Source organism: Cetorhinus maximus, chromosome 17 (assembly GCF_964194155.1).
Source record: "Cetorhinus maximus chromosome 17, sCetMax3.hap1.1, whole genome shotgun sequence".
Taxonomy (NCBI): domain Eukaryota; kingdom Metazoa; phylum Chordata; class Chondrichthyes; order Lamniformes; family Cetorhinidae; genus Cetorhinus; species Cetorhinus maximus.
In genome coordinates this window covers 67,347,639-67,373,273 of record NC_135895.1, presented here as the reverse complement: position 1 = coordinate 67,373,273, position 25,635 = coordinate 67,347,639, and the positions used below count along the sequence as shown (strand labels likewise).

The 25,635-nt window shown below is 46.8% G+C and overlaps 1 protein-coding gene across 1 annotated transcript in view; it reads right to left on the bottom strand.

Annotated features, from left to right (window-relative positions):
* The window catches only part of nmnat2 (nicotinamide nucleotide adenylyltransferase 2), a 326,699-nt gene that overhangs the window by 181,667 nt on the left and 119,397 nt on the right, over positions 1-25,635 (bottom strand). Inside the window, exon 2 of the mRNA XM_078561382.1 lies at positions 11,005-11,093. Coding sequence (XP_078417508.1) covers positions 11,005-11,093 — 89 coding nt within the window. The remainder of the gene's footprint in view (positions 1-11,004; positions 11,094-25,635) is intronic.

The window sequence follows — 25,635 nt, the reverse complement described above, 5'->3', positions numbered from 1 at the left end:
ATTAGTGGATCATGAGGTAGCCATGCCAAGCAGGCTTTTCTTCACTACATGGTCTGCCAAATTTCAATAGAATAAATTAGAATCCTCCAAGTATAAAACCCAAGTAGGAAATGAGTCATCAGACCTTTTCCAATCTAATTCTTCCAGGCCACATTTGGACCTTGGGCCTTGTTTGGACAGCCCATTTGTAGACGGATTAAAAAAAATGTTTTCTGCATTGAGAATGATGCAAACACAAACAGCTAAAACAATATTTAGGAAATTAGGGCACAGGAAAGTATCAATTGTGACAGGGGTTCTCTCATATGGAAAAGTTTGGAACAACTATTTTTTTCTTAAATAAAGAGCTTTCCAAAATTTGGAGTTATCACAACAAAGCAGTTTTACTGGAGAATTATAAACTAGTGGCTAGTGGTTGAATGACAGCAGCAACAGAAAAACATTTTGTACATAAAGAAGTCAGGGGTATTCCTGATACCCCTGGGTTATCACTTCATATATAATACTCCCGTAGCAAAAAAAATCATCTCTGCAAGAAATAATACACAGTTGGTACATGGGAAGTTTACATTGTGGATTCAAGCAGAGAAGATGAAAATAATATTCCTTTGTAGAATTATTTGTTGCTGGTTTGCTAATTGGATACCTCTTCAAAGAGCCAGTGCAGATTTTTGTGCTGTATGATTCATGATGGTTACCACCAAAAAAATTTAATATCAGAAATGTAGTTTTATGTTAATAATATGGTTATCAAATAGAATTGTACTTTCCATCCCTTTCCTACATTTTGTAAGTAATGTTTCCTACTCCCATTAGACCCCCCTCAACCCACATAATGGGTGGAATATAATGTCCTCCCCTGAGGCGGGTTTGGGGCAGGAGGGTGATGGGTGGGGACCCCGTCGTCTTCCCACCTCTACTTTGATTAAGTGGGCAATTAATGCCCACTTAAGGGCCTCATCTTGCCACCGTGCACGGGGAGACCAAAAAAGCAAACCATGTCAGGGGTGCTTGTGGGCTTCTGGGAGAGGTTTGGGTCACCTGTTCACGGGCACTGAGTACCTAATCAAGGGACCTGGCATTTGGCTGGGAGCCACTCCCTTGCCCTTGCTGCTGACAGCGTCCCTCCATTCTGGTGACCCCTACCCCACGACCCCCACCCCACCCTCACTCATCTATGGCTTGGGTCCTTTGGTGATCCTGGCCTCTGGTAGGTACATTGCCGGCAGCTGCCACTGCTCCCCCAGTGACATGCCTGTAATTGCCAGCTGCTGGCTTATGATTCGTTGGCAGCGCTTGGTGGGAGGGATTCCCCCCCAAGGGTACTTGATATTGGGGAAGGCCCAGCACTGACCAATTAAATGCCTGAAAGGCACTTAATTTGGCGGGCCTTCCCCAAAGGAGGGTACACAGGGCTTCTGCGGGCTGAGGAGCCAGTGGGTGAGACCCTTGACGCCTTGACTAAAAACCGCCCATGATTCTGTCAGGCAGGGTTCAAAATACTTAGAGTAGCGGGAAAATTTACCTTTGAAAGTCCAAAAGTTCCTGAAAACACCGGGAAAATTCAATTATGGAGGTGACGAATGAGAGAAAAGTTGTTCCCCCTCCCCGTGGTCAGCCCCCTCCCCATATGCAGAGCTGATTTTCCAATCACAGGCCGTCTCTCTTGTGTTTGCTTCTGATAGGCTCAATTATCACTATCAGGGGGAGAGGCTGCAAAGGGGGAGAGGCTGCAGAGGGGGAGAGAAGTTTTAAAGCTGTCAACAAAGTAATACTCAGGTAACTGGTAGCCAGGAAATCTTGGGGCAGGATTTTACGTCCCGCGGGCGGGCAGGCAGGTGGGCACACGCCTAACTCGATCAGGCGTAAAATAGCACGTGATATTTTGGTCGGTGGGCATGTGAAAGAATCAGCAGCGTGCCCGGCGGCAATTAAGAGGTCTATTAAGGCCCTTAATCAAGAAATTAAGTGCAATTTTTTGTTGCCTGTCCAGTTGGCAGGCGGGTGAATCGGCCAGGCGGCCTTTTGAGTTTTCCTGGGGTACGATGAGTTTTCCATAATTAAATAAAAAATAAATATATATTTTTGGGCAGAATTTTTATTCTGTTAATGTTATTGTGAGTCAGTCCCATGTCAGGACATTTTTTCGGGTTTTAAAACTCTTTATTTTGAATTGAAAATTGTTCAACTCCCTGAGGCAGCTCCCTGCCTTCAGGGAGCATTCAGCGCGCGCTCCCCTGCGCATGCTCAGACTTCTACACTCGCGCTCCTCCCGCCACCACACCGGCAGTGCTGAGGTACTCAGCCTCTCACGCTGGCTGGCTGGCTGCTAATTGGCCAGCCAGCGTGAAAATGCAATCGTGGGCTGATCGCGGGTGGTGGACCGTTTCCCGGCTGCTCCTGGGCCCACCTGCCGTGCCTGCCCGCCGACCGAAAAATCCTGCTGTAGAAGTCACTGAGGAAATGGTTTGCAAATGGATGTGTGGAGCCTCTAGTTTAAGGCTGCATAAGTTCAGGAGCTACTCTATGGGGAAAATGTAGTGGATGATATTGTAATGAACACTGTTAATTGGATAATTTGATATTGAATAGTTATATTTCCTAAGAAAAATTTATATTTATGTGTTATCACTTCTCAAAGTGTTTCACACACTGTGAATTACTTGGGAGGCAGTGACTGTGTTGGATACAAACATGTAACCATTTTGCATATACTGAGATCCCAAACAGTAATGAATGACTTGCATTTTTATAGTTTTTTTATGACCTTAGGATATCCCAAAGTGCTTTACAGTAAATGAAGTATTTGGATGATACTGATTCCCCATTGTCCTTAATCTTTCTTCTCCTCTTATAAAGAGTTTAGTGATACTCCTCACTTTCTACACGTAAAAGTAATGAAAACCTTTTTATTTTTCTCTATTAGTTGTTTAATTCCTCCGGTTCTCTATCTTACTCAAGCTTCTGTAAATGTAAGCTGGCCACTAACAGATCAATTAAAATATTTAGGAGGAATTTCCTTAAACAGAGGGACATGAGAATGGGGAACTTGCTGCCACATGGAGTGATTGAAACAGCATTGACATACACGCATTGATGCACACATGAGGGTGCTAGGGAATAGAGTAGCATGCGGGCAGTGATATTCAGAATTGGAGGAGGCTCATGTGTATTACGAATACCAGTTCAGCCAACTGGCCTGTTTCTCTGACAAATATCCTATGTCATTATCAAGTTTTCATGATCTAGGCACAAAGTAATGTTCACAAGGAACACTAGTCAGAAACCACACACCCAAAGCCCTGATTTACAAAATATTAAAGGCTGTGGTCCCAGGATGTCCCAAGCAGCTTTCTTCCAGCAAATCACAATGTTCAGCTCACTGCTGCTCAACAAGGGTCTTTAGTGGAATAAAATCCCAAAATACAAATGCTGGAAACAACTCAAATTAGAAATGGTTTTGTTCTTATTTAAAACAAAAATCACCCTTTTGCCAAATCACAACTAATTTCCACTGAACACTGCATTTATTTACACGTAATCGCTTTCGAGATTTCAATGAGTAATAGAGTTAAGAATGCCACACAAGCTGTGAGACTTGGGTTCCTCAGTGGCTTCTGATGCCAATGTTTAACTGGCAGGAATCTCTTTGACTGGAGACCAAGCAGCAGCTTTGAATGCTATTTCTTGAGAAAAAGCAGGAGTCTCACGCAATTGCCTTCCCCTGCCTAAGTCTGTTGCTTTCACATACACTTCACTGGACATGCTTTGGAATAATAAGCAAATACTCTCCTTTAGACAACAACTCCAATGAGCCTCTATTCCTTTTGTTTCAAGTTCTGACTCCAGTTATCCTCAAATTCAACTGAAGACATAGCCTAGGCAAACACATGGATGTCCCTAGATCAACATGGAGAGCAGACTGGACAGCCATTACTGGTCAAACAGGAGTCAGGCACACCAACAACAACAGAAAAAACACATCAGACCTGAAAAGAGAAAAAATACCAGGAATGGGCGGGTTGTCTTATGAGGAAAGGTTGGACAGGTTAGGCTTGTATCCACTGGAGTTTAGAAGAGTAAGAGGTGACTTGATCGAAACCTTTAAGATCCTGAGCAGTCTTGACAGGGTGGATGTGGAAAGGATGTTTCCTCTTATGGGAGAAGCTAGAACTAGGGGTCATGGTTTAAAAATAGGGGGTCGCTCATTTAAGACGGAGATGAGGAGAAACTTTTTCTCTCAGCGGGTTGTGAGTCTCTGGAACTTTCTTCCTCAAAAGGCGGTGGAAGCAGGGTCTTTGAATATTGTTACGGCACAGCTAGGTGGAATCTTGATTAACAAGGGGTAAAAGGCTATCGGGGTAGGCGGGAGGTTACAAACAGAGCAGCCATGATCTTATTGAATGGTAGAGCAGGCTTGAAGGGCCGAGTAGCCTACTCCTGCTCCTAGTTTGTGTTCGTATGTAATTGCAATGTACAGACTATAACACTTCTGGGTTTTATTGGGTTTAATTAAAATGTAACCTTCAGGGAGTAATTAGTGGGTTTAATTGTGTTCAGCCCGAACACAGAAGGTTTATTTATAATATTTACTGCAGAAGCTCAGGTTGCGGTTTCATTGAGTTTTCAGATTCACCCCACACTGCTCTCCCCAACACTGTATGGGGATTGATTTGAACAATGGCAATATTATTTCATGGGTCATTGCAAGGAAATAGCATACTCCAAATGAATTAATCACAAAAGTTACACATAACCACTGTACAATTGATTAATAAAAAGTATTTTTCTCATCATTTTTGCAGAGGTTATATGAAGGAATCCACAGGCACATTTAAAAGACTTAAATTAGAAAAGTTGAATTTTAATATTACTGGCAATGCACATAATGATACCCAAATGCTCTGTGCCACGGATTGATCTGTGCATTGACTTGTACGTGATTCCCAGTAGATCAAAATCCTAGGTTGGGATTTTCTGTGCTGGTGTCGGACGTGTTTGGTGGCGTGAGTGCACAATATGGTGCGATCAGTTTCACAATGGTGTGAAACCAGTCCGCAATCGCCCACTCAGCCCGCCACGGTGCACCACGTTTCCCACCATTGGACATCGGGAACCTCATTATAACACATCTGCATATCATTATTAGGCCAGTCCACCAGAATCATCCCCCCACCGCTGGATTGCCCATCCATGTCAGAGGGAAAGCACGCTGACATGTTTCACAATAGCATATAAAAGGTATGTACTTGGTGGGATGCACTTTGAGGGGAACTCGGAGGTGAGTACATAGCGACGATGTACAGCGCTCGCCAGGGTCGCCTGTTGGACTTCAAACTTAAGGAGTGTTGGGTGGGGGGGATGAACAGCAGCCCTGCCGTTGAGGTAACTTGTGGAGGTGAGGGCAAGGGCAGCCCTGCCGTTGAATATAGCGCACAAGTATTTGGGGTGGGGGGTAGGGTGGGCGAAGGAAGCAGCCACGCATTAGGGAAACCTGTATGAAGTGTCTATTCCTCTTCAGCCAAGACAGTTCAGGTGCCGCCATAATGATATGATTGGAGTCAGGCCTCTAGCTTCTCTGCCCACTCAAGCAACACAGAGGCATCAAAGTGCCACCAAGTGCTCCAAAGCTTTTCACCTTCCCCCAGCATAGGCTGCAAAGTCATGAGCATTTTAGTGGACTGCAGAACAGTTGGACGACTGCGCACATTGTACAATCCCCTTGCTAAAGCTGGCCACGGAGCAGTCACTGGTGGAGGCACTCACAGGCCCTTGCAACATGAGCATCCCGGCTTGAACCAGTCTCCCCCCCTGGTTCAAGCTAACAGTGCAGCCTTGCAGTGCGGGTTAGGAGAATGCCTGCGCCTGAGCTGAGAGCACAGCATGCAGTCCAGTGGGCAAAGCTGCTGCCAATCGGTCAGGTGGAATAGGGCAGAGGTGGGTGGGGTTTCGAGCAGCCATGAAGCGCACTAAACTCTGCTCGTCCAAGTGATGGCCAGCACTCGCCGGGATGCATTAAACAGCTTTCACACTTAACCAGGACAGGTTCTTAGTGCACCCAGGCTAACCCAAGTGTCTCTCTCTTTCACCCTGCAGGAGGAATACGTCAGGATCGTGGAGCCTGGTGAAATGGCTGTATGTCTGATGGCCTACAGGGCACGAAGACGACAGAGGAGAGAGTGACTGAGGTTCCTGGCTGCACAAAGGCAGGAGCACCCTCAGGAAGAAGGGGCGGCTGGGGCTCCTGCACACGCTGCCAAAGAGCCACAGCGAACCATCGCTGGTCGGCACCTGGCGACACCCAGGATCTGTACACGCCGCCTTTCATTCCTGACGATGACCGTGAACCTGTGTCGTCAAAGACTGCGCATGTCTAGGGAACTGGTTGGTCACATCTGCCATCTGCAGGATTTGCTGTGGCAGGGACATGGAGGGCATCAACTGTCAGTGGCCATGAAAGTGACCATGGCACTCAATTTCTATGCCAGTGGTTCCTTTCAGGGCTCCACAGGTGACCTCTGTGGGATAGCACAAGCCTCCACTCACAAATGCATCCATGAGATCATGGATGCCATCTTTGCGAGGGCACACAACTTTGTGCATTTCGCCTGGGACCAGGACAGCCAGGATGCAAGAGCGATTGGGTTTGTCCAGACCTCGGGTTTCCCACAGGTGCAGGGTGCCATCGACTGCACTCACAGGGCGCTCAGATCTCCATTGCAAACACACAGTCAACTATATCAACCGTAAGGGGTTCCACCCACTGAATGTGCAGCTGGTGTGTGACCACCAGAAACACGTCCTGCAGAACTGCGCACTGTTTCCAGGGAGTGTGCATGACTCCTACATCATCAGTTGGTCACAGATCCCTGAAATCTTGCAGGGTCCATAGAAGCTGTAGTGATGGTTCCTCAGGGACAAGCGTTACCCGCAGAGGCCGTGGCTGATGACACCCGTGCGGTGACCTCAGACTGCAACAGAGCGACACTATAATGAGGCTCATGCTGCAGCTCACAACCTGATGGAGCAGACCATCAGGATGCTGAAGTTGAGGTTTTGGTGCCTGGACCAGTCTGGTGGAGCCCTGCAATACAGTCCGCAGAGGGTGTCACCCATCGTTGCCATCTGCTGCACCCTTTACAACCTGGCACTGCAGCGGGGAGATGAGCTGGCCGAGGAGGGGCTGGAGGAACTGGAGGTCTCCTCCGACGAGAAGGACGCCAACGGGGATGAGGGTGAGGAGGTCCTCGGAGGCGACAATGACAGGGATGAGGCCCTCACACTGGCTAGACAAGGCGGGCGTGCTCAGGAGGCCGTCATAGCTGCTAGATTTGTGGAGAATGAGGACGTCATGCAGTGAGGAGACACTATAGATCCTTACATCGCATCTGTGAATGTTTGACTCCAGCCTGGCTTATGGTAGCGCAAATACCCTCTGTGAGAATGCTCCTGTCATGGCGACACAGTGAAGCCCCTAGTAGTCACTTGATTGCAGGAGGATGATGACAACATGCAGTGAGGACACTCCATAGATCTTCACATAGCCTCTGAGAATGTCTGACTCCTATCTGGCTGAAGGCAGATCGCTTGCGCTCTGTGATCAGAGTCATATCATAGAGACGCAGCCATGAAACTTTAGAAGCATCTGATCCTTCGTCTGCTTTAGCACCTGAGCTCTTCAGGTGCAAAGCGTCACTGGTCACAGATGCTGAAGAGATGGGGGCCAGCCTCACCTGAAAGGTGCTGAGAGCACACAGAGAGAATGAGGGAACTCTGTGACGCCTGCCCATGACACTCTGGCAGCAATGACAAGCACCATCGAGGTGCAGGCACCATTAATATGTCCAGGGAGTGTAAGGCCGGGCTATCACTTTGGTCTGAAGGCTGCACAAAGCACAAGGAAGAGGCCCTGGACTGAGGCACCTGCCTTTACCTTGTGCTGAAAGGTTTCACATCGGAGTGACAAGAACACTGCTCATCAGAACAAGGAGCCATAGACAGGGAGACATTCTTGGGAGTTTATTAACAATAGTGAACATTATGTACAAGTGATTAACACCCGTGCCCAGGCTGTGCAACTAACTCTTCTTAACTTTCCTAACCCTGCTGCTATGTCTTGGTGCTCCCAGACATCCACAGCAGAGGTGGAGGCAGCCTGCTGACTGTGACGCCCTGTCCGTGATGACCTTGACGGGCATTCTCTGGAGGGCCGAGAGTGGAGGGCCCTAGTCTGCTTTCGGGGGTCCTGCTGAGTGGCAGTGCACCCTCCTCAGCCTGTGAAGCTGGAGCTGCTGGGGTCACAGGAAGAGGGGATTCGGAGGGGCCAGACACTCCTGGATGGATGGCCCCAGGATGTGCACTTGCTGATCCTCCTCCCTATGGATGGCCCCGGGCTGATTCCTTGAGGGGAAGGGGCAGCTGGAGTGAGATCAAGCTGCCCAGCACCCCTCTCGTGTACACACTGTTGGAGGCCAACTATGGCATCTGCGATGAAGTTGAGCCCGCGCAGCAGTGCAGGAGCGAAGTCCTGCACCAAGGTCTCCATGGGGGCCACCAACCTACCAGTGTTGACCTCGGTGCGTTAGCATGCCGGCGCTATCACCTCAGAGTGAAAGCGGACGACTGCTCCATCGTGCTTTGCAATCTGAGGAACGCAGCAGACATCCCTTCGTCATTTTCCTGAGCCTGCCTTTGCAGCTCCAGCAACTGTGACATGTGAGTGTGTGAGTTTGAAGTGATGAGATGGTTGCCTTAACCTGGCAGCACGGATGAGTTCATTCATCCTCTTTCTGGATGGCCAACCTCTTCTGTGCAGTGTTGGCACTGACCACCACTGCCAACGCCTCCGAAGCCAGAGAGGTGACACTAATGGGCCTCCTGCGGCCAGAGGAGGGGTAGAGGACATCACGACGGGCTCCAACAGTGTCCAGAAGGAGTCCCAAGGGTGTGACACTAAATTGGGGGGCTGCAGTCTTCTTGCCTTTCAGGGCCATGCCTTCTGTGCAGCAGTCCTGGGCTGGTAGCACTGAGAGGTGTGTGCGCGGCTGCACTTTAAATCTAGCACCTGGCATGAGGAAGCAGTGAGGTGACGGCGTGGCGGGTGAATTGGTGGCCGCTCTCCAGTGAAATAGTGTTTCCCAGGAATGCATGATTAATGAGGCAGGATTGGGATGATATGGCGTGAAAAGCTGCCATTGCGGCCTGCGGATAAAACGTTCTTTTTCCTGCCCGCTACCACACTTAGTGTAAATCTGGGATGATTCCGCCCATAATCTTAAAATTAGAGCTACACCATTTAGGAGTAAAATCAGGAAGCACTTTCTCCACATTGAGTGTAGTGGAAATATGACTGCCTCTCCCCAGAAATGCTGTCAGTTAGGGTCAAATGAAGTTTTCAAGACCGAGGTCAGTGAGATTTTGTTAGTTGGGGGTGTAAAGGGATAGGAACCAGAAGATGGGTAATGTAGTTGAGGTACAGATCAATCATGATCTAATAGAATGAAGGAATAGACTCAAAAGGGCTGGATGGTTCACTCTTAATGTCATCAAGCAGGGTAAGCAGCCAATAACATTGAAGAATTCTCACCAGCAGCAAAGCAGGAATAAAAAAATGTAATTAACCTTCACTTTTTAATCTTTTGACAGATCTGGATATACACATAGGCTTAAGTTGGAAGCTAAATTATCATAAACATATAACAAATGTAAAAATCTATGGATTTATTTTTAATCAAAATTGAGAAATTTAGCATTCCGCAAATACAAAATTAGTTTTTCAGGGTTAGCAAGGTTGTTTAACTATGAACTTAGTACATCATTAAAAAGCCAGAAGAGTCATATGGACACCAAACGGTAACTCTGTCTTTCTCTCCACAGATGCTGTCAGAACTGTTGAGTTTTTCCAGCAATTTTTGTTTTTGTTTGATTAAAAAGCCAGTATCACCTCATTCAAAAGGCATATCTCTTTTAAGGGTTTTTACAGTGAGACTTAAAATGTAAAAGTGGAAATTCACATGAATTCAAGTGACCTCTATGATATTCATCTGCAGAGACTTCAACAGCACACCCTGTAGAGGAGCAGGAAACCACTGACAGTAACTTTTGGATGTCCACGTTTCACTGCACATGTGCAGAAGCCAGAAATTTCTGTCAGTGTCACAGTTGTAATGACAGTGAACGCTGACAGTTTCACCGGCAATACAGCTGCAAAATCTGAGGAAATGTTATGAATCACCGAGCATCTGGAATGACAGAGATGTGAGCCAGGAGGTCACCTGACTATCCTGATATAGTTGGACCATGGGACTTAGAAATAAATCTGATGAAGAAGGCCGAAGAGAGCGATTGAATAATAATCCGTATTCATTTCTGTTTTATCTGTCAAGGCCAAAAAATCCTTCACTTTCTTTGTGAGACATGTAGCAGTCAGTAGGTACTGCAAAAGTTAGTGGCTTAAGAGTTTGAATTATTTTTGAAATTCTTTACATAGGATATATGGCACAGGAATGGACCATTCAGCCAAACCATCCATGACGGTGTTTATGTTCCACTTGAACCTCCTCGAGTAATTTCCCATCTAAATCTATCATTGTAACCATCTATTCCCTCCTCACTCAAATGCTTGTCTAGCTTCTCTTTTAATGCATCTACATAATTCGCTTTAACCACTCTCTGTGGTACTGCGTTCCACATTTTTACTACTCTTTGGTTAAGGAAGTTTCTTCAGAATGTCATGATGTTTGGTTTGTTTTTTATGGCCTTGCTAAGCTGTGGCACAACTTTTAGTAATTGGTGTATTTGTATTCCGAGATCCCTTTGTTCCTCTACCTCTCCTATACCTGCACCTTCCAAGTAATAAGCAACCTCCCTATTCTTTCTACCAAAATGTACTGCAGTATTTCACATTTATCTGTGATGTTTGTTGCTTCATGTGTTTTGAAAGGTAAAAGTAACATTCAGTGCTTCAAGGGTTCAAAATACAACAACTATTATGCTCAGTTTTACCTGTTTTCCATAGGAGTCATGAACTGGTGAGATGATTCCACCAATCACGATGTATCGTCCTGTCTTATGCAGATAATCACGGGCTCTTTCTGAAAGCAGAAATAGGTAAGGTGAATTTACAAGATGCAAGGTCTGCGTGCTTGATCAAGCAGTATATTTCAATGCATTAATCAATTTCCATTTAAATACAAATTCCAAAGCTGAAAGGTTTCTTTTTCACATATTTTCACAAATTTTGGGAGTTTAGGGAGCAATGCAGATTTTTAAGAGCCCTCTTAAAGAAAACCCAAAGAAACTTCTTAAAACTGGCTTCCGCTGCATTTTAGCAATTATTTCTTTCAACAACAACTTGTATTATTATAGTTTTCTTAACATCTCAAGATGCTTCTCGTGAGAAATATTGAACAAAATTTGCCACTGAGCCACGTAAGCGGATATGAGGACAGATGACAATACGCTTTGTGCAGAAGTCATAAAAGAATACATTGCCTTTTCTCTTTCCAGGATGGCAAGGGAAGCATGTATTGGGATTCTTTCAGGATGGGGCAGACGATATTTGGAACATCTACCAATTTGCCTTCTACTGTTGCATAAGGAAAGTCACTGAAGATCTATATTCCAAGAGAACTGAATACATTTAATTTTCTTTTGCTAGAGAGAAGCGTGCGGAGCGAGCACATGGCTTCACAAGGCTTGCAGACTTTCTCATGGTGCAGGGGGCCACTGACTATACACACAGCACTTTGTGGCTGCCAGACTCTGGGATATACCATAACCAAAAGTGATTCCACTCCCTCTATGGGCAGCTGGTATGTGGGTATACACAATGGGTGAAATTTTCCATGAATGAGACTGAGTGCTGTGGTGGGTGGTCTCGGCAGTGCCCACCCCGCTGTCTGAATGACAAGAACTCATGCCCGATCCTGCGCTTGGTGCAAATTATGTAAAGGCGCGTATCAGTCCAAATCACCTGGTGGGTGGGGGGTTGATTCGTGCGGCCGCCGTTGGCTGGCGGGTTTGAAGGTCCAGGAGCCATTTTTAAAGGCCAGTCCAACACACAATCTCACTCTCTCCAGCCCACCAGAGATGTCTGACAGCCAGAAGAGGAAGGCCAAGAGTCTGTAGAAGAAGGCAGCACCCGCTTCACGCATCAGACTCTCCAGGCCTTAATCAGAGGGGTGCCAGCGCAAAGGCACATGCTCTATCCCAGGGATGGCTGCAGAAAGCACAGCAGCCTCACCTCTCCGACCTGGGAGGCCATGGCGGAGCAGGTCAGCGCTGCTGGCAACCGCACCTGAAATGCCATCCAGTGCAGGAAGAGGATGAATGATCTCATCCGCTCCACCAGGGTAAGTCATCTTTCAACACGCTCCAATATCAAACACTTATCATGGCATCATGCACTCAAATGGCTACTCTCTTCAGGGATCTCACACAACCATTAGCAGGAAACACATATCAACACTCATTCTCTCACCGAGACTTTCACATCACCACCACCTCATCTATCATGTTACTCACACTCCATCCTCTGGCCCTTCTGGCGAGGGCTCACCACACATAGAGAACATACGTCTCACTCAGCCTCTGCTCCATCCCTTCTCATCACATTCTTTCTTCTTCATACAGGCCAAGCTGGTGCACAACAAGCGCAAGAGATCATAGACCAGGGGAAAGACGGCCGATATCATTGCCTTCAGTGAGTTTGAGGAGGCTGCAGCTGAGCTGGCTGGGGAGGACAGGGATCGCTCCTGTGGGGAAGGGGAGATCGGCCTCTCCCGTCAACCCAGTACAGATCACAGCTTCATCATTTCATCAAATCCTGACGTTCACAGTGAGTCACATGCAGTCTTATCTAACTCATGCTCATTAACTGAAACTCTGTTTTCTTGGCATCAGCAGATCGAGACCAGCAAGCCAGTGTAGTACCAGTGCAAGCCCATAGACTTCATCCGAAGAGGAAGCCCTGGAAGAACCGTCATGGCATTCACACACATCCTGCACCAGCTCAGAGACACACACGTTGGTGGGACATGGCTGTAGATTTGGCCTGGCCTCACTTCCTGGGGAACAACTCACTGACATGTCCCCACAGCAGTTGGAGGCAGGGACAGCCCAGGTCTCCGACGCTTGGTCCGAGCCAGATGATGAGCCTCTGGAAATGGCCGCCAACTCAATGCTGGAGATGCAACAGCAGGTGGTGGAACATCAGGCAGAGATTCGACAGACACTCAGCAGACAAGAGTGAATGATGGAGGAGTCCTTCCGCGTTCTGTCTGATGTCGTGGCTCTGACATGCGAGTGCCTCGAGGTCACCATGGGAAGGCTGGTTACCACCATGCAGACCTTGGTCCAGCAGGTCTTGCTGGATTTGCACTCGGCCCTTTACTCCATGGCCACACAACCTGGTGTGCATCATCAAGATGTAGGCGACATGGGGACGAAGCACCTTGACCTCCCTCCAGGTGCACCATCTCCTGCAGGAGTCAGGGAGGGGCCCTTGGGGACCCACAGGGAAGATAAGCATCAGCCGGACACCCCAGGGGCCTCTTCTCAGGACACTCCAACGGTGTGCATCCACTCACAGCCCCCTCTGCCTGTGATCCCATCCAGTCCAGCTTCTCAGGCTGCCGAGGGCACTTCTGCCCCTGAGCAGGTGACCCTTATCAGGTCGGGGCCCTCCAGGCCTTGGGCCACCAAAGGACGTCTGCCAAGATCATCACAGACATCAGGATGTAGCAGTCAGCAGGCTGCCTCCACCTCTGCTGCGTATGTCAGGGCTGCACCCAAGTGTAGCGGTAGAGATAGGAACGTTAAGAAAAATTGACATTACATTTGGGTCACGGGTGTGCTAGACATGTAAATAAATTGCACTTTTGTTAATACATTTGATGGTTATGTGAATGTTCCTGTCAACTGAAGGCGTTGTGATTTTGTACTTTGGAATCCTCTTATTTCAGGGTTTAGCCTTGCCCCCACTCAGTGATAGTGTCCCACTGTGAGATTCATATTCCTGTGATGTCAACCACAGTTGAACTAGTCTCCACACCCTTGTGTGATGTCAGGAAGATGTGCTTAAACCTTTATTGGAAATGTGTGATGTAAGTGTTTCTAACCCGTCTTCCTCAAGGAACATGAGCGAGTAAAGGAAGCGCATCGATAATCTAGTGGCATTTGTGTCTCCTTAGTCGTTGTGCAGAAGAAAAGACATGCACGGGAGAAGGAGATCCCTAGACATGTCCACACCTCAGTCGCAGCAGTGTTTGCATCATTAGATGGTGGCGAAAGCTTCAAGTCTTCTCTTGCATCGCTCTTGTTCCTGAGTGCACTCTCAGTTCCCAGAGTGAGCTCACTCACAGGGCCCCATGGACCAAAGCAAAGATCATGGCCATGGTCAGAATACACTAGTGCGAATGCGGGACTCGCTCTCGCTACAAGTGGGTAGACATTCCCTGAATTGAAAGAAGATGGCATTGAGGGCTAGGAGAGATGTGGCCATATTCCCTCACTGAACATTACTCTTCCTGGAACCTGTCAGTAATTAACATATCACGGGCACGTCTCCCATGCCTCCCTTCCTCCATGCATGATCGCACTCATACTGACCCTCAGCAGCCTCGTGAGGTTCCTGGGCCTATGGATCTTCATCCTCCAATGAGCTCTCATCCTCCTCCAGTTCATCCTCTGGCAGGGGGTCATCTCTTTGTATAGCCAGATTGTGAAGGGTGCAATACACTGCAATGATGAAGGAAATACTGTCGGGAATATTTTGCCGTGAGCCACCTGAGCGATCCAAGGATCTGAAGCGTACCTTCCAAAGCACATCTTCAGAAGCCCTATGGTCTGCTCTATAAGGGAGCGTGCGGAGCTGTGAGCAGCGTTGTACCTCTCCTTGGAACGACTCTGAAGGCGACACGCTGGTGTCATCAGCCAGCACTTCAGCAGATACCCCTTATCCCCAAGCAGCCATCCCTGCAGACATAATGGTCCCTCAAAAATCTCAGGCACCTGGGAATGACTCAGGATGCAGGAATCATGGCAACTCTGAAGGTACCGTGCACAAATGTGCAGTATGTACTTCAAGTGAGCACACATCAATTGTACATTGATGGAATTTGTTTTTATTCATTCACGGGATGTGGCCTTCGCTGGCTGGACCAGTATTTATTTCCCATTTCTCATTGCCCCCGAGAAGGTGGTGGTGAGCTGCCTTCTTGAACCGCGGCAGTCCATGTGGTGTAGGTACATCCACAGTGCTGTTAGGAAGAGAGTTCCAGGATTTTGACACAGCGACAGTGAAGGAACAGCGATATATTTCCAAGTCAGGATGGTGAGTGACTTGGAGGGGAACTTCCAAGTGGTAGTGTTCCCATCTACCTGCTGCCCTTGTCCTTCCAGATGGTAGTGGTCGTGAGTTTGGATGGTGCTGTCGAAGGAGCCTTGGTGAATTCCTGCAGTGTATCTTGTAGATGGTACACATTGCTGCTACTGTGCATCAGTGGTGGAGGGAGTGAATGTTTGTGGATGTGGTGCCAATCAAGCGGGCTGCTTTGTCCAGGGTGGTGTCAAGCTTCTTGAGTGTTGTGGGAGCTGCACTCATCCAGGCAAGTGGAGAGTATTCCATCACACTCCTGACTTGCGCTTTGTAATTGGTGGACAGGCTTTGGGGAGTCAGGAGGTGAGTTACTCGCCATAGGATTCCTAGTCTCTGACCTGCTCTTGTAGCCACAGTATTTATATGGCTAGCCAAGTTCAGTTTCTGGTCAATGGTAACCCCCAGGATGTTGATAGTGGGGGATTCAGTGATGGTAATGCCATTGAATGCAAAAGAACAATGGTTAGATTCTCTCTTGTTGGAGATGGTCATTGCCTGACACTTGTGTAGCGTGAATGTTACTTGCCACTTGTCAGCCCAAGCCTGGATATTGTCCAGGTCTTGCTGCATTTGGACATGGTCTGCTTCAGTATCTGTGGAGTCACAAATGGTGCTGAACATTGTGCAATCATCAGCAAACATCCCCCTTCTGACCTTATGATGGAAGGAAGGTCATTGATGAAGCAGCTGCAGATCGTTGGGCTGAGAACATTACCGTGAGGAACTCCTGGAGTGACATCCTGGAGATGAGGTGACTGACCTCTAACAACCACAATCACCTTCCTTTGTGCTAGGTATGACTCCAACCAGTGGAGAGTTTTCCCCCTGATTCCCATGGACTCCAGTTTTGCTCGGGCTCCATGAGGCCGCCCTCAGTCAAATGCGGCTTTGATGTCAAGGGCAGTCACTCTCACCTCACTTCGGGAGTTTAGCTGTTTTGTCCATGTTTGAACCAAGGCTGTAATGAGGTTAGGAGCTGAGTGGCCCTGGCAGAACCCAAACTGAGTGTCAGTTAGTGGGTTATTGCTAAGCAATTGATGCTTGATAGCACTGTTGATGACCCCTTCCATTACGAGAGTAGACTGATGGGGCGGTAATTGGTCAGGTTGGATTTGTCCTGCTTTTTGTGTACAGGACATACCTGGGCAATTTTCCATATAGCTGGATAGATGCTAGTGTTGTAGCTGTACTGGAACAGCTTGGCTAGGGGTATGGCAAATTCTGGGGCACAAGTCTTCAGTACTATTGCCCGAATATTGACAGGGCCCATAGCCTTTGCAATATCCAGTGCCTTCAGCTGTTTCTTGAAATCACATGGAGTGAACTGAATTGCTGGAGACTGGCATCTGTGATGCTGGGGACCTTCAGAGGAGGCCGAGATGGATCACCCACTTGGCACTACTGGCTGAAGATTGTAGCAGATGCTTCAGCTTTATCTTTTGCACTGATGTGCTGGGTTCCTCCATCATTGAGGATGGGGATATTTGTGGAGCCTCCTCATCCAGTGATTGTTTAATTGTTCACCACCATTCACGACTGGATGTGGCAGGACTGCAGAGCTTAGATCTGATCCATTGGTTGTGGGATCGCTTAGCTCTGTCTATCACATGCTGCTAATGCTGTTTGGCACGCAATTAGTCCTGTGTTGCAGCTTCACCCAGGTTGACACCTCATTTTTAGGTATGCCTGGCGCTGCTCTTGGCATGCCCTCCTGCACTCTTCATTGAACAAGGGTTGATTCTCTGGCTTGATGGTAATGGCAGAGTGGGGTATATGCCGGGCCATGAGGTTACAGGTTGTGTTCAAGTACAATTCTGCTGCTGCTAATGGCCCACAGCGCCTTATGGAGCCCAGTCTTGAGTTGCTAGATCTGTTCGAAATCTATCCCATTTAGCACGGTAGTAGTGCCACACAACAAAATGGAGGGTATCCTCATTGTAAAGGTGGGACTTAGTCTCTACAATGACTGTGTGGTGGTCACTCCTACTGATACTGTCATGGACAGATGCATTTGCTGCAGGCAGGTTGGTGAGGATGAGGTCAAGCGTGTTTTGCCCTCTTGTTGGTTCCTTCACCACTTGCCGCAGACCCAGTCCAGCAGCTATATCCTTTAGGACTCGGCCAGCTAAGTCAGTAGTGGTGCTACTGAGCCACTCTTGGTGATGGACACTGAAGTCCCCCACCCAGAGTACATTCTGTGCCCTTGCCACTCTCAGTGCTTCCTCCAAGTGGTGTTCAACATAGAGGAGCACAGATTCATCAGCTGAGGGAGGACGGTACGTGGTAATCAGCAGGAAGTTTCCTTGCTCATGTTTGACCTGATGCCATGAGACTTCATGGGGTCTGGAGTCGATGTTGAGGACTCCCACGGCAACTTCCTCCCGACTGTATACCACTGTGCTGCCAACTCTGCTGGGTCTGTCCTGCCAGTGGGACAGGGCATTCCCAGGGATGGTGATGGTGATGTCAGGGACATTATCTGTAAGATAGGATTCTATGAGGATGACTATGTCAGGCTGTTGCTTGACTAGTCTGTGAGACAGCTCTCCCAATTTTGGCACTAGCCCCCAGATGTTAGTAAGGAGGACTTTGCAGGGTTGACAATGCTGAGTTTGCCGTTGTCTTTTCCGGTGCCTAGGTCAATGCCGGGGGTGGGGGTCTGTCCGGTTTCATTCCTTTTTTGAGACTTTGTAAAGGTTTGATACAACTGAGTGGCTTGCTAGGCCATTTCAGAGGGCATTTAAGAGTCAACCATATTGCTGTGGGTCAGGAGTCAACATGTAGGCTAGACCAGGTAAGGAAGGCAGATTTTCTTCTTCAAAGGACATTGGTGAACCAGATGGGTTTTTACAACAATCCACCTTGGTTTCATGGTCATCATTAGACATTTAATTCCAGACTTTTTTATTGAATTTAAATGAACCCAGGTCCCCAGGGCATTACTCTGGGTCTCTGGATTACTAATCCAGCGACTATATCACTGCACCATCGCCTCCCCCTAGCCACTTTCAATTGGATGATAGAGCTTGTAGTTTATAAACATTAGAGCCTGCTGCCATGGAGCCCGTATAGCCACATGGGTGCAGTCTATTGCACCCTGTACTCTTGGGAAGCCTGAGATGGCGGTGAAGCCGGTGAATCTCGCAGCCTGGCTATCTTCATCCAGAGCAAACCTGACATAATGACGGGCCTTCCTGTAAAGGCCATCTGTGACCTCCTTTATGTATCAATGTGTTGCGGACTGAGCGCTGCTGCACACGTCCCCTATTGATCCTTGGAAGGAATCAGGTGCCAAGGAATTGAGCACTGCGGTCATCTTCAAAGCTACCAGCAGAGGATACCCTCCAACTCCACATTGTGTCAGGTCTTCATGAAGAATGTGTCATTGTGTACCAGAGCTCAGGACAAGTGCAGACGTGCACAGCATTGCCTCTCACTCATTTGTAAATAGGAGACTCTCCTACGATAAACCCTAGGTCTGGCGAGTTGCGCCGGTTGTCTGGGTCTCTCCTCCTGACCCTCCTGTTCATGCTCTGGCTCCACTTGACCTTGTACCTCCTGCTGGAGTTGTGTGCAGAGTTGCCTTTCTTCCCTTCGCCTCCTCCATTGCATTAGGACCCTGACAAAGGCAGAATTGAGCCCTGGGTCCATATCTGCTTTTGTCTTCTCTCTGAAACATTGAAGACATTAATGATTCAAGGGGCAAGAAAGTGAAGATCAAAATATGACATGTTTGGAGACTGTAAGGGTCCATAGTTTTTCCTGCCCTACTTGCATGGTGGCTGATGCTGCCTTGTCCCGAGACACTAGCACACACATCCAGGTGACCAAAATGGCTTTACATATATGTAACATCTTGAGCCCTACGTGGGATGCTAAAGTTTCAGTGAGATGAGTGACCCAACCTAGCTCTGTGCTCCAGTCTCTGAGGTGGCATATTAATGATCAATCACTTGCTCATGGTCAATGAGTGGAAGCCCTTTGGCTCATTAGGAGTGTCAAATCTGGTGAACATGTGACAGGCCTTCATTGATGGAATATCCTATATGATGCAGTTGTGCCTCCTTCACTATTGCCTGCATTCCCAAATTCTACATTTGTATGTGTTACTATTGAGGTGCAGCGACTGTGATGCAAAGCCACTGAGTTCTGAGTAGCCCTTTAACAGTGCTAATGAAGCCATTGGCTTTCAGTAGCTTTCATCGCAAGATGATCTTCATTCTTTTTAGGCAGACTCCTGCAGCACAAGACGTTAGAGGGTGACCCCAGAGATGCCCCCACTTGTGTTCGCCCTTCCCCCTCACTGCCTTTCCACAGCCTTCCCTCCCTGTTGCCCCCTTCATGTTCATCAACCCCACCCTCACCTCTCAGCCCACCCCCAATTGAAATGCTAGTTTCTGAAAGCAGAGGCCTGTATGAGTACCACAGCACAGTGGTCTTCTTAGGGACAATACAGGCAAAGAGCAGGAGCAGACCAACCCTACAGGCCTTGCACAGTGGCGTTCATTGCAACATATACAGCGCAGCGCCATGGCAGGTAGGCTATGTACGGTCCGCTCATCTCAAAGTTACTAGCGAACCGAGGTCCGACTTGTGCACACCACTTCTTTTCAAACGGGTTTGAGGCCAACGTAAATTCCCGCTGGCATGACGCAAGATTGGAAGGCCTGGCAAGCTTCTGGTGAGCAGCTGTTTTAATGAGCATTCATGACATGTTAATGAATGCAAATGGCGTTTGTGCCATTAGTGGGCGGGATAATCGACCTTCCATAAACACACCATTGAGAGAATTGCAACCTATTTTTACGAAGGCGGATTTGCAACTTTTTGCACCCTTAGACTGATGCCTCAGCAATCCTAGTAATCTATTGGAGAACAGATTGCTGGCCTGAAGTGACATCCTGAAAACCCCTTTGAACACTTGTTCCCGCAGCCATGATGACATCTGTCTGTGCTTGCATTATAGAATGCTGCAACATGAAGACATTGGGTAGCTTCTGCTTGTGCTGCATTGGAAGCTGAGACTTAGACTATCAGACACTACATTATCTGTTTAGAAAGAAGCATCAATGGCCTGAGAGAATCTGATTAAAGGTCACTGGCCTGAAATGTGGGAAGAACCTTCCCAGCTGGGTCATGATCCCAACGTAGCCTCAACTCCAGGTCGGAAACCCAGAAGTAGCCATGGCTGGACATAAGAGAAAATCTTCTCTTAAGCAACCAATTAGGAAGCCCTGTCCAATTAAGGATGGCGGCCAGGTTCCAACATCAGGAGGTCCATACAGTGCAGTCCAATAGGGCTGCCAGTCACCTTTGCAGTGAGGATGCTGCTGAGGGGCAGCAGCAGGAGCAGCAGTGGTGCCATGGAGGCATCTTCAGCAGGAGGGCAGCGGCTTCCATTGCAGCAAGAGTTACATTAGCGGAGACATCAGCCTTCATGAAGTGGCTGTAATGCATACCTCCTACATGGGGAGACCTGAGTACTGTGATTTAATGCAAGCGCCTGTATGCCATCAGAAAAATTTGCACTGGTGTGAGGTCACTGAACTTCTGGCAGCACTGTACAGTCCCTCAGGGTGAAACTCCTGGCATTGACCTCCTTGGCTGTCTGGTCCCACTGGCTTCACAAAGTTTGTCTGTGGGGCCTCTTGACCCCCTGTGGACAGGTTATATCTCTTATCTCTCCAACTCCTCAACCTAGGTGTCAGGGCAGCTTCAGCAAACCTTGGAGCGTGTTTTCTTCCCTGTTGTACTATAATTCACTCTTGTTGTTTGATGTCTCCTCCACAAACAGTTTTAGCACATGCTCTAGCCAGAATACAGTTCCCCTTTAAGTAGTGCAGGATTGCTTTAGTGCAAGGTGCTAAGTGGTGCCTGCCTCTCAGAAACTTGGGCCCTCCACTGAGGTGTGCAGCCACTCAGAAATGCACTTAGCATTGGCTGTATACAGCAACCATGCAAATTAGCAGGTAGCAGAAAGTTGCCATGCTGTCTGTATCAGAAGCAAAGTCTGTGGATTAATCACACATCACAATCCCTCCGCCTGTTTTCAGGGTCTATCAAATTTTGCTCTCCCAGTCTCAGAATGAAAATTCATTACACCATCCAATACCAAAGGTTTTATTAGACTTACTTTACCTGATTATTTTTCTCTTGATTTCTTGAGATAGTCCTCTTTACATTCACAATTTCCTTCATAATTTAAAAAACTTAGTTCTGACCCTTCTTTGATTTTTTTTTCTTTCAATGAGCACAGATTGAAATCCACCACCTAAGATCCAGAATCTAATCTTCCATAAATGTTGTTCTTTAGCTCCACTCCATTTTTTTTTAAGCATGGTGGCTTAAACAGGACAAAAATGCCAATACTTTACAGAGCAATTGAATTTTTTTTAATTTGTTCATGGCTAGGCCAGCATTTATTGCGCATCCCAAATTGCCCTTGTTCAGAGGGAATTTTAAGAGTCAACATATTGATGTGGGTCTGGATCCACATGTAGGTCAGGATAGCAGGTTTCCTTCCCTAAAGGACATTATTGAACCAGATGGGTTTTTGCAACAATTGACAATGGTTTCGTGGTCATCATCAGACTTTTAATTCCAGATTTTTATTGCATTCAAATTTCACCATCTGCCGTGGTGGGATTTGAACCTGGGTCCCCAGAGCATTACCCTGGGTCTCTGGAGTATTAGGTCCAGTGATAATATCACTATGCTACTGCCTCTCCTGGTAACTGACAAATAGTATGATGTGAATTATTTTTCCAAATGAAAGACAAAGCAATTGACTAACAATATATATTTTTTTTAAAAAGGCAAAATTTAGCCCTTTTTATAAAGTATTCATTCAAATAGTTAACATGCAAATTAAATTTTGATGAGGTATTTGTAATAATTAGGTGACTTATGATCCTGCAGCCCCAGCAAGGGGCTTTGCTCAAAGGGAGCACAAGGGATCTTTTCCACAGTATGTAGTTAAGAATACACAGTGGATTCTATTTCTGAAGAAACTGCAGATTGTTTTCTTTTTAAAAATAATATAGAGACATCATTCTCCCTGTAAATCTCTGTCCATTCTGCAAAGGTCCCATCAGATTGGAAAATAGCAAATGTGACTTCTATATTCAAGAAAAGAGGGAGACAGAAATCATGAAACTGCAGGCCAACTGGCTTAACTTCTGTCACAGGGAAATTGCTGGAATCTATTATTTCGGAGGTGAAAGCAGGACACTTAGAAAATCGCCACGCAATCAGGCAGAGTCAACATGGTTTTGTAAAAGGGAAATCATGTTGAACTAATTTATTGGAGTTCTTAGAGGAAGTAATAAGCAAGGTGGATAAAGGGGAACCTGTGGATGCATTGTACTTAGATTTCCAGAAGGTATTTGACAAGTTGCCACATCAAAGGTTACTACGTAATGTAAGAGCTTATGGTGTAGGAGGTAACTTATTAGTATGGATAGAGGATTGGTTAGCTAACAGGAAACAGTGTAGGCATAAATAGGTTTTATAGTTGGCAAGGTGTGACAAATAGAGTGCCACAAGGATCAGTGCTGGGGCCTCAACTATTTACAATTTTTATCAATGGCTTGGATGAAGGGACCAAATGTTGCTAAATTTGTTGATGACACAAAGATAAGTAGAAAAATAAGCTGTGAAGAGGACGTAAGGGGCAGGATTTTCCCGTCGGCAAGCGGGGGGAGGGGCCCGCTCGCCGACGCGTAAAATGACACGGGATGACATCGGGCGGAACTCCCGACATCACTGCGCCCCATTTCAATTATCAGGAAGGCGGGGGCTCAGCAAAATCAGCTGTGTGCCCGCCGACCTGTCAATGGCCAATTGAGGCCATTGACAGAGTCATTAAACTAATTAATGGACCTGCCGGTCCAACTTTAAGGTTGGCGGGCAGGCCAGAAGTCCTAGCCGGCTTCAGATGAAGCATGAAACCTCATCCATGGGCGGGATGAGGTTTCATGTAGGTTTTTAAAAATTTAATTAAAGTTTTTTAAAACGTTACGGACATGTCCCAACTCATGTGACAGTGTCACATGAGGGGACATGTCAGGGAATTTTTTTTCCCTATTTTTAATAATTTGTACATTAGAGCCGATCTCCCTGAGGCAGCACCTAGCATCAGGGAGATGAGTGCGCTCTTTCGTGCGCATGCGTGAAAGAGTGCACTCTTGGCTCAGGGAATCCCCCGCCCCGCCTGCACAGGGAGCGCATAGTGCTTCCGTGTGGACGTCACACTGGGCGGGTCTTAATTGGCCCGCCCACGTAAAATGGCGGCACGCCCCCGAGCATCTCTGTGCACTCGCACTTCAACTTCCCCTCCGACGGGGGGAAAATCCTGCCCAAGGAGTCGGCAAAGTGACATAGATAAGTTAAGTAGACAAAAATTGGCAGGAGTATAATGTGAAAAAATGTAAACTTATCCACTTTGGCAGGAAGAATAGAAAAGCAGCATGTTATTTAAATGGAGAGAGATTGTAGAACTCTGAGGTACAGAGGGATTTGGGTGTCCTGGTACATGAATCAGAAAAAGTTAGGATGCAGGTACAGCAAATGACTAGGAAGGCAAATGGAATGTTGTCACTTATTGCAAGGGGAATGGAAAATAAAAGTAGGGGTGTTTTGCTACAGTTGGTGAGACTACATCTCGAGTGCTGTGTACAGTTTTGATCTCATTTAAGGGTAGGAATGCACTAGAAGCAGTTCAGAGAAGGTTCACTTGACTGTTACCAGGGAGAGGGAGGGTTATCTTTTGAGGAAAGGTTGGACAGGCTGTGCCTGTATCCACTGGAGCTTAGAAGTTTGAGAGGTGATCCTATTAAAACAAAAAAGATCATGAGGGGACTTGACAGGGTGAATGCTGAAAGGATGTTTCCCCTTGTGGGAGAGACTAGAACTAGGGGACACAGCTTAAAAATAAGGGGTCTCCATTTAGGACAAAGATGAGAAGAAATTTTTTCTCTCAGAGGGTCGTGAATCTTTGGAACTTTCTTCCCTGGAGAGCAGTGGAGGCAGGATCAATGAATATTTTTATGATAGAGGTAGATAGATTCTTGACTAACAAGGTAGTCAAATGTTATCAGGGGTAGACAGAATGTGGAATTGAGGCCACAATCAGATCAGCCATGATCTTATTGAATGGCAGAGCAGGCCCGAGGGGCTTCTCATTCTCCTGCTCCTCATTCATATGTTTGTATGACATCTTTAAGGAACAAATTTTTTTTGTTTTCCTCTTAAGCTTTCATACTTTGCAACAAAGCCAAGTGATGTTGTTAAAAACAAATTTGGAGAGCTTCCTATATTTACATCTCACTTATTTTTACACCAAACCGCAGGCTAATCTTATAATTACAAATGAAAGATAAATTTAAGCTGCAATGAACCACAGGATGCACTGTATGCAATAGATCTTACTCGTAGGTGCATTAGTTAAATGCATAAAAGATTATTTACATGAGTTAACAAGTTGATGCCTGTGTTGATATGTAGCTAGACCAGTGACAAAGGAATAAATTTGCAGCTTGTTTAGCACTGTTAGCATCTTAAACTGTATTTGGGACCAGACCCAATCAGACTCTGATACTCTGAATGGAGACTGGATGCACTATGATAATCAATTGGCATTGGACCAAACCATTAACCTGGTTACACAGCTGAAGACTGCAGCATCCTTCAAATGAAATATTGGGAAATATGTTGAACCGATTGCAATGTGGGAGACATCAAAACTGTATAAACATACAAAACCATTATACAAGAGTGCATTACAATCTTCCCACCATATACAAAAAAATTAAACCAGAGCTAAGTGAGTAGAATTTTTTGCAGCAGGAAGAGGCAGTGGAAACGAGTCATAAATGGTTAGCCAACAGGAAGCAAAGAGTAGCGATAAATGAGTCTTTTTCGGCTTGGCAAGATGTGACTAGTGGGTCAGTGGACTATAGGGATCAGTGCTGGGGCCTCAAATATTTACAATTTATATCAATGACTTGGACGAAGGGACCGAATGTATGATTGCTAAATCTGCTAATGACACAAAGATAGGCAGGAGAGTCAGTTGTGAAGAGGACATAAGGAGTCTGCAAAGGGTCATTGATAGGTTAAGCGAGTGGACAAAAAATTGGCAGATGGAGTATAGTGTGAGAAAATGTGAACTTGTTCAATCTGGCAGGAAGAATAGAAAGCAGCATATTATTTAATTGGAGAGAGGGTTTTTTTTGTTCATTCATGGGATGTGGGCA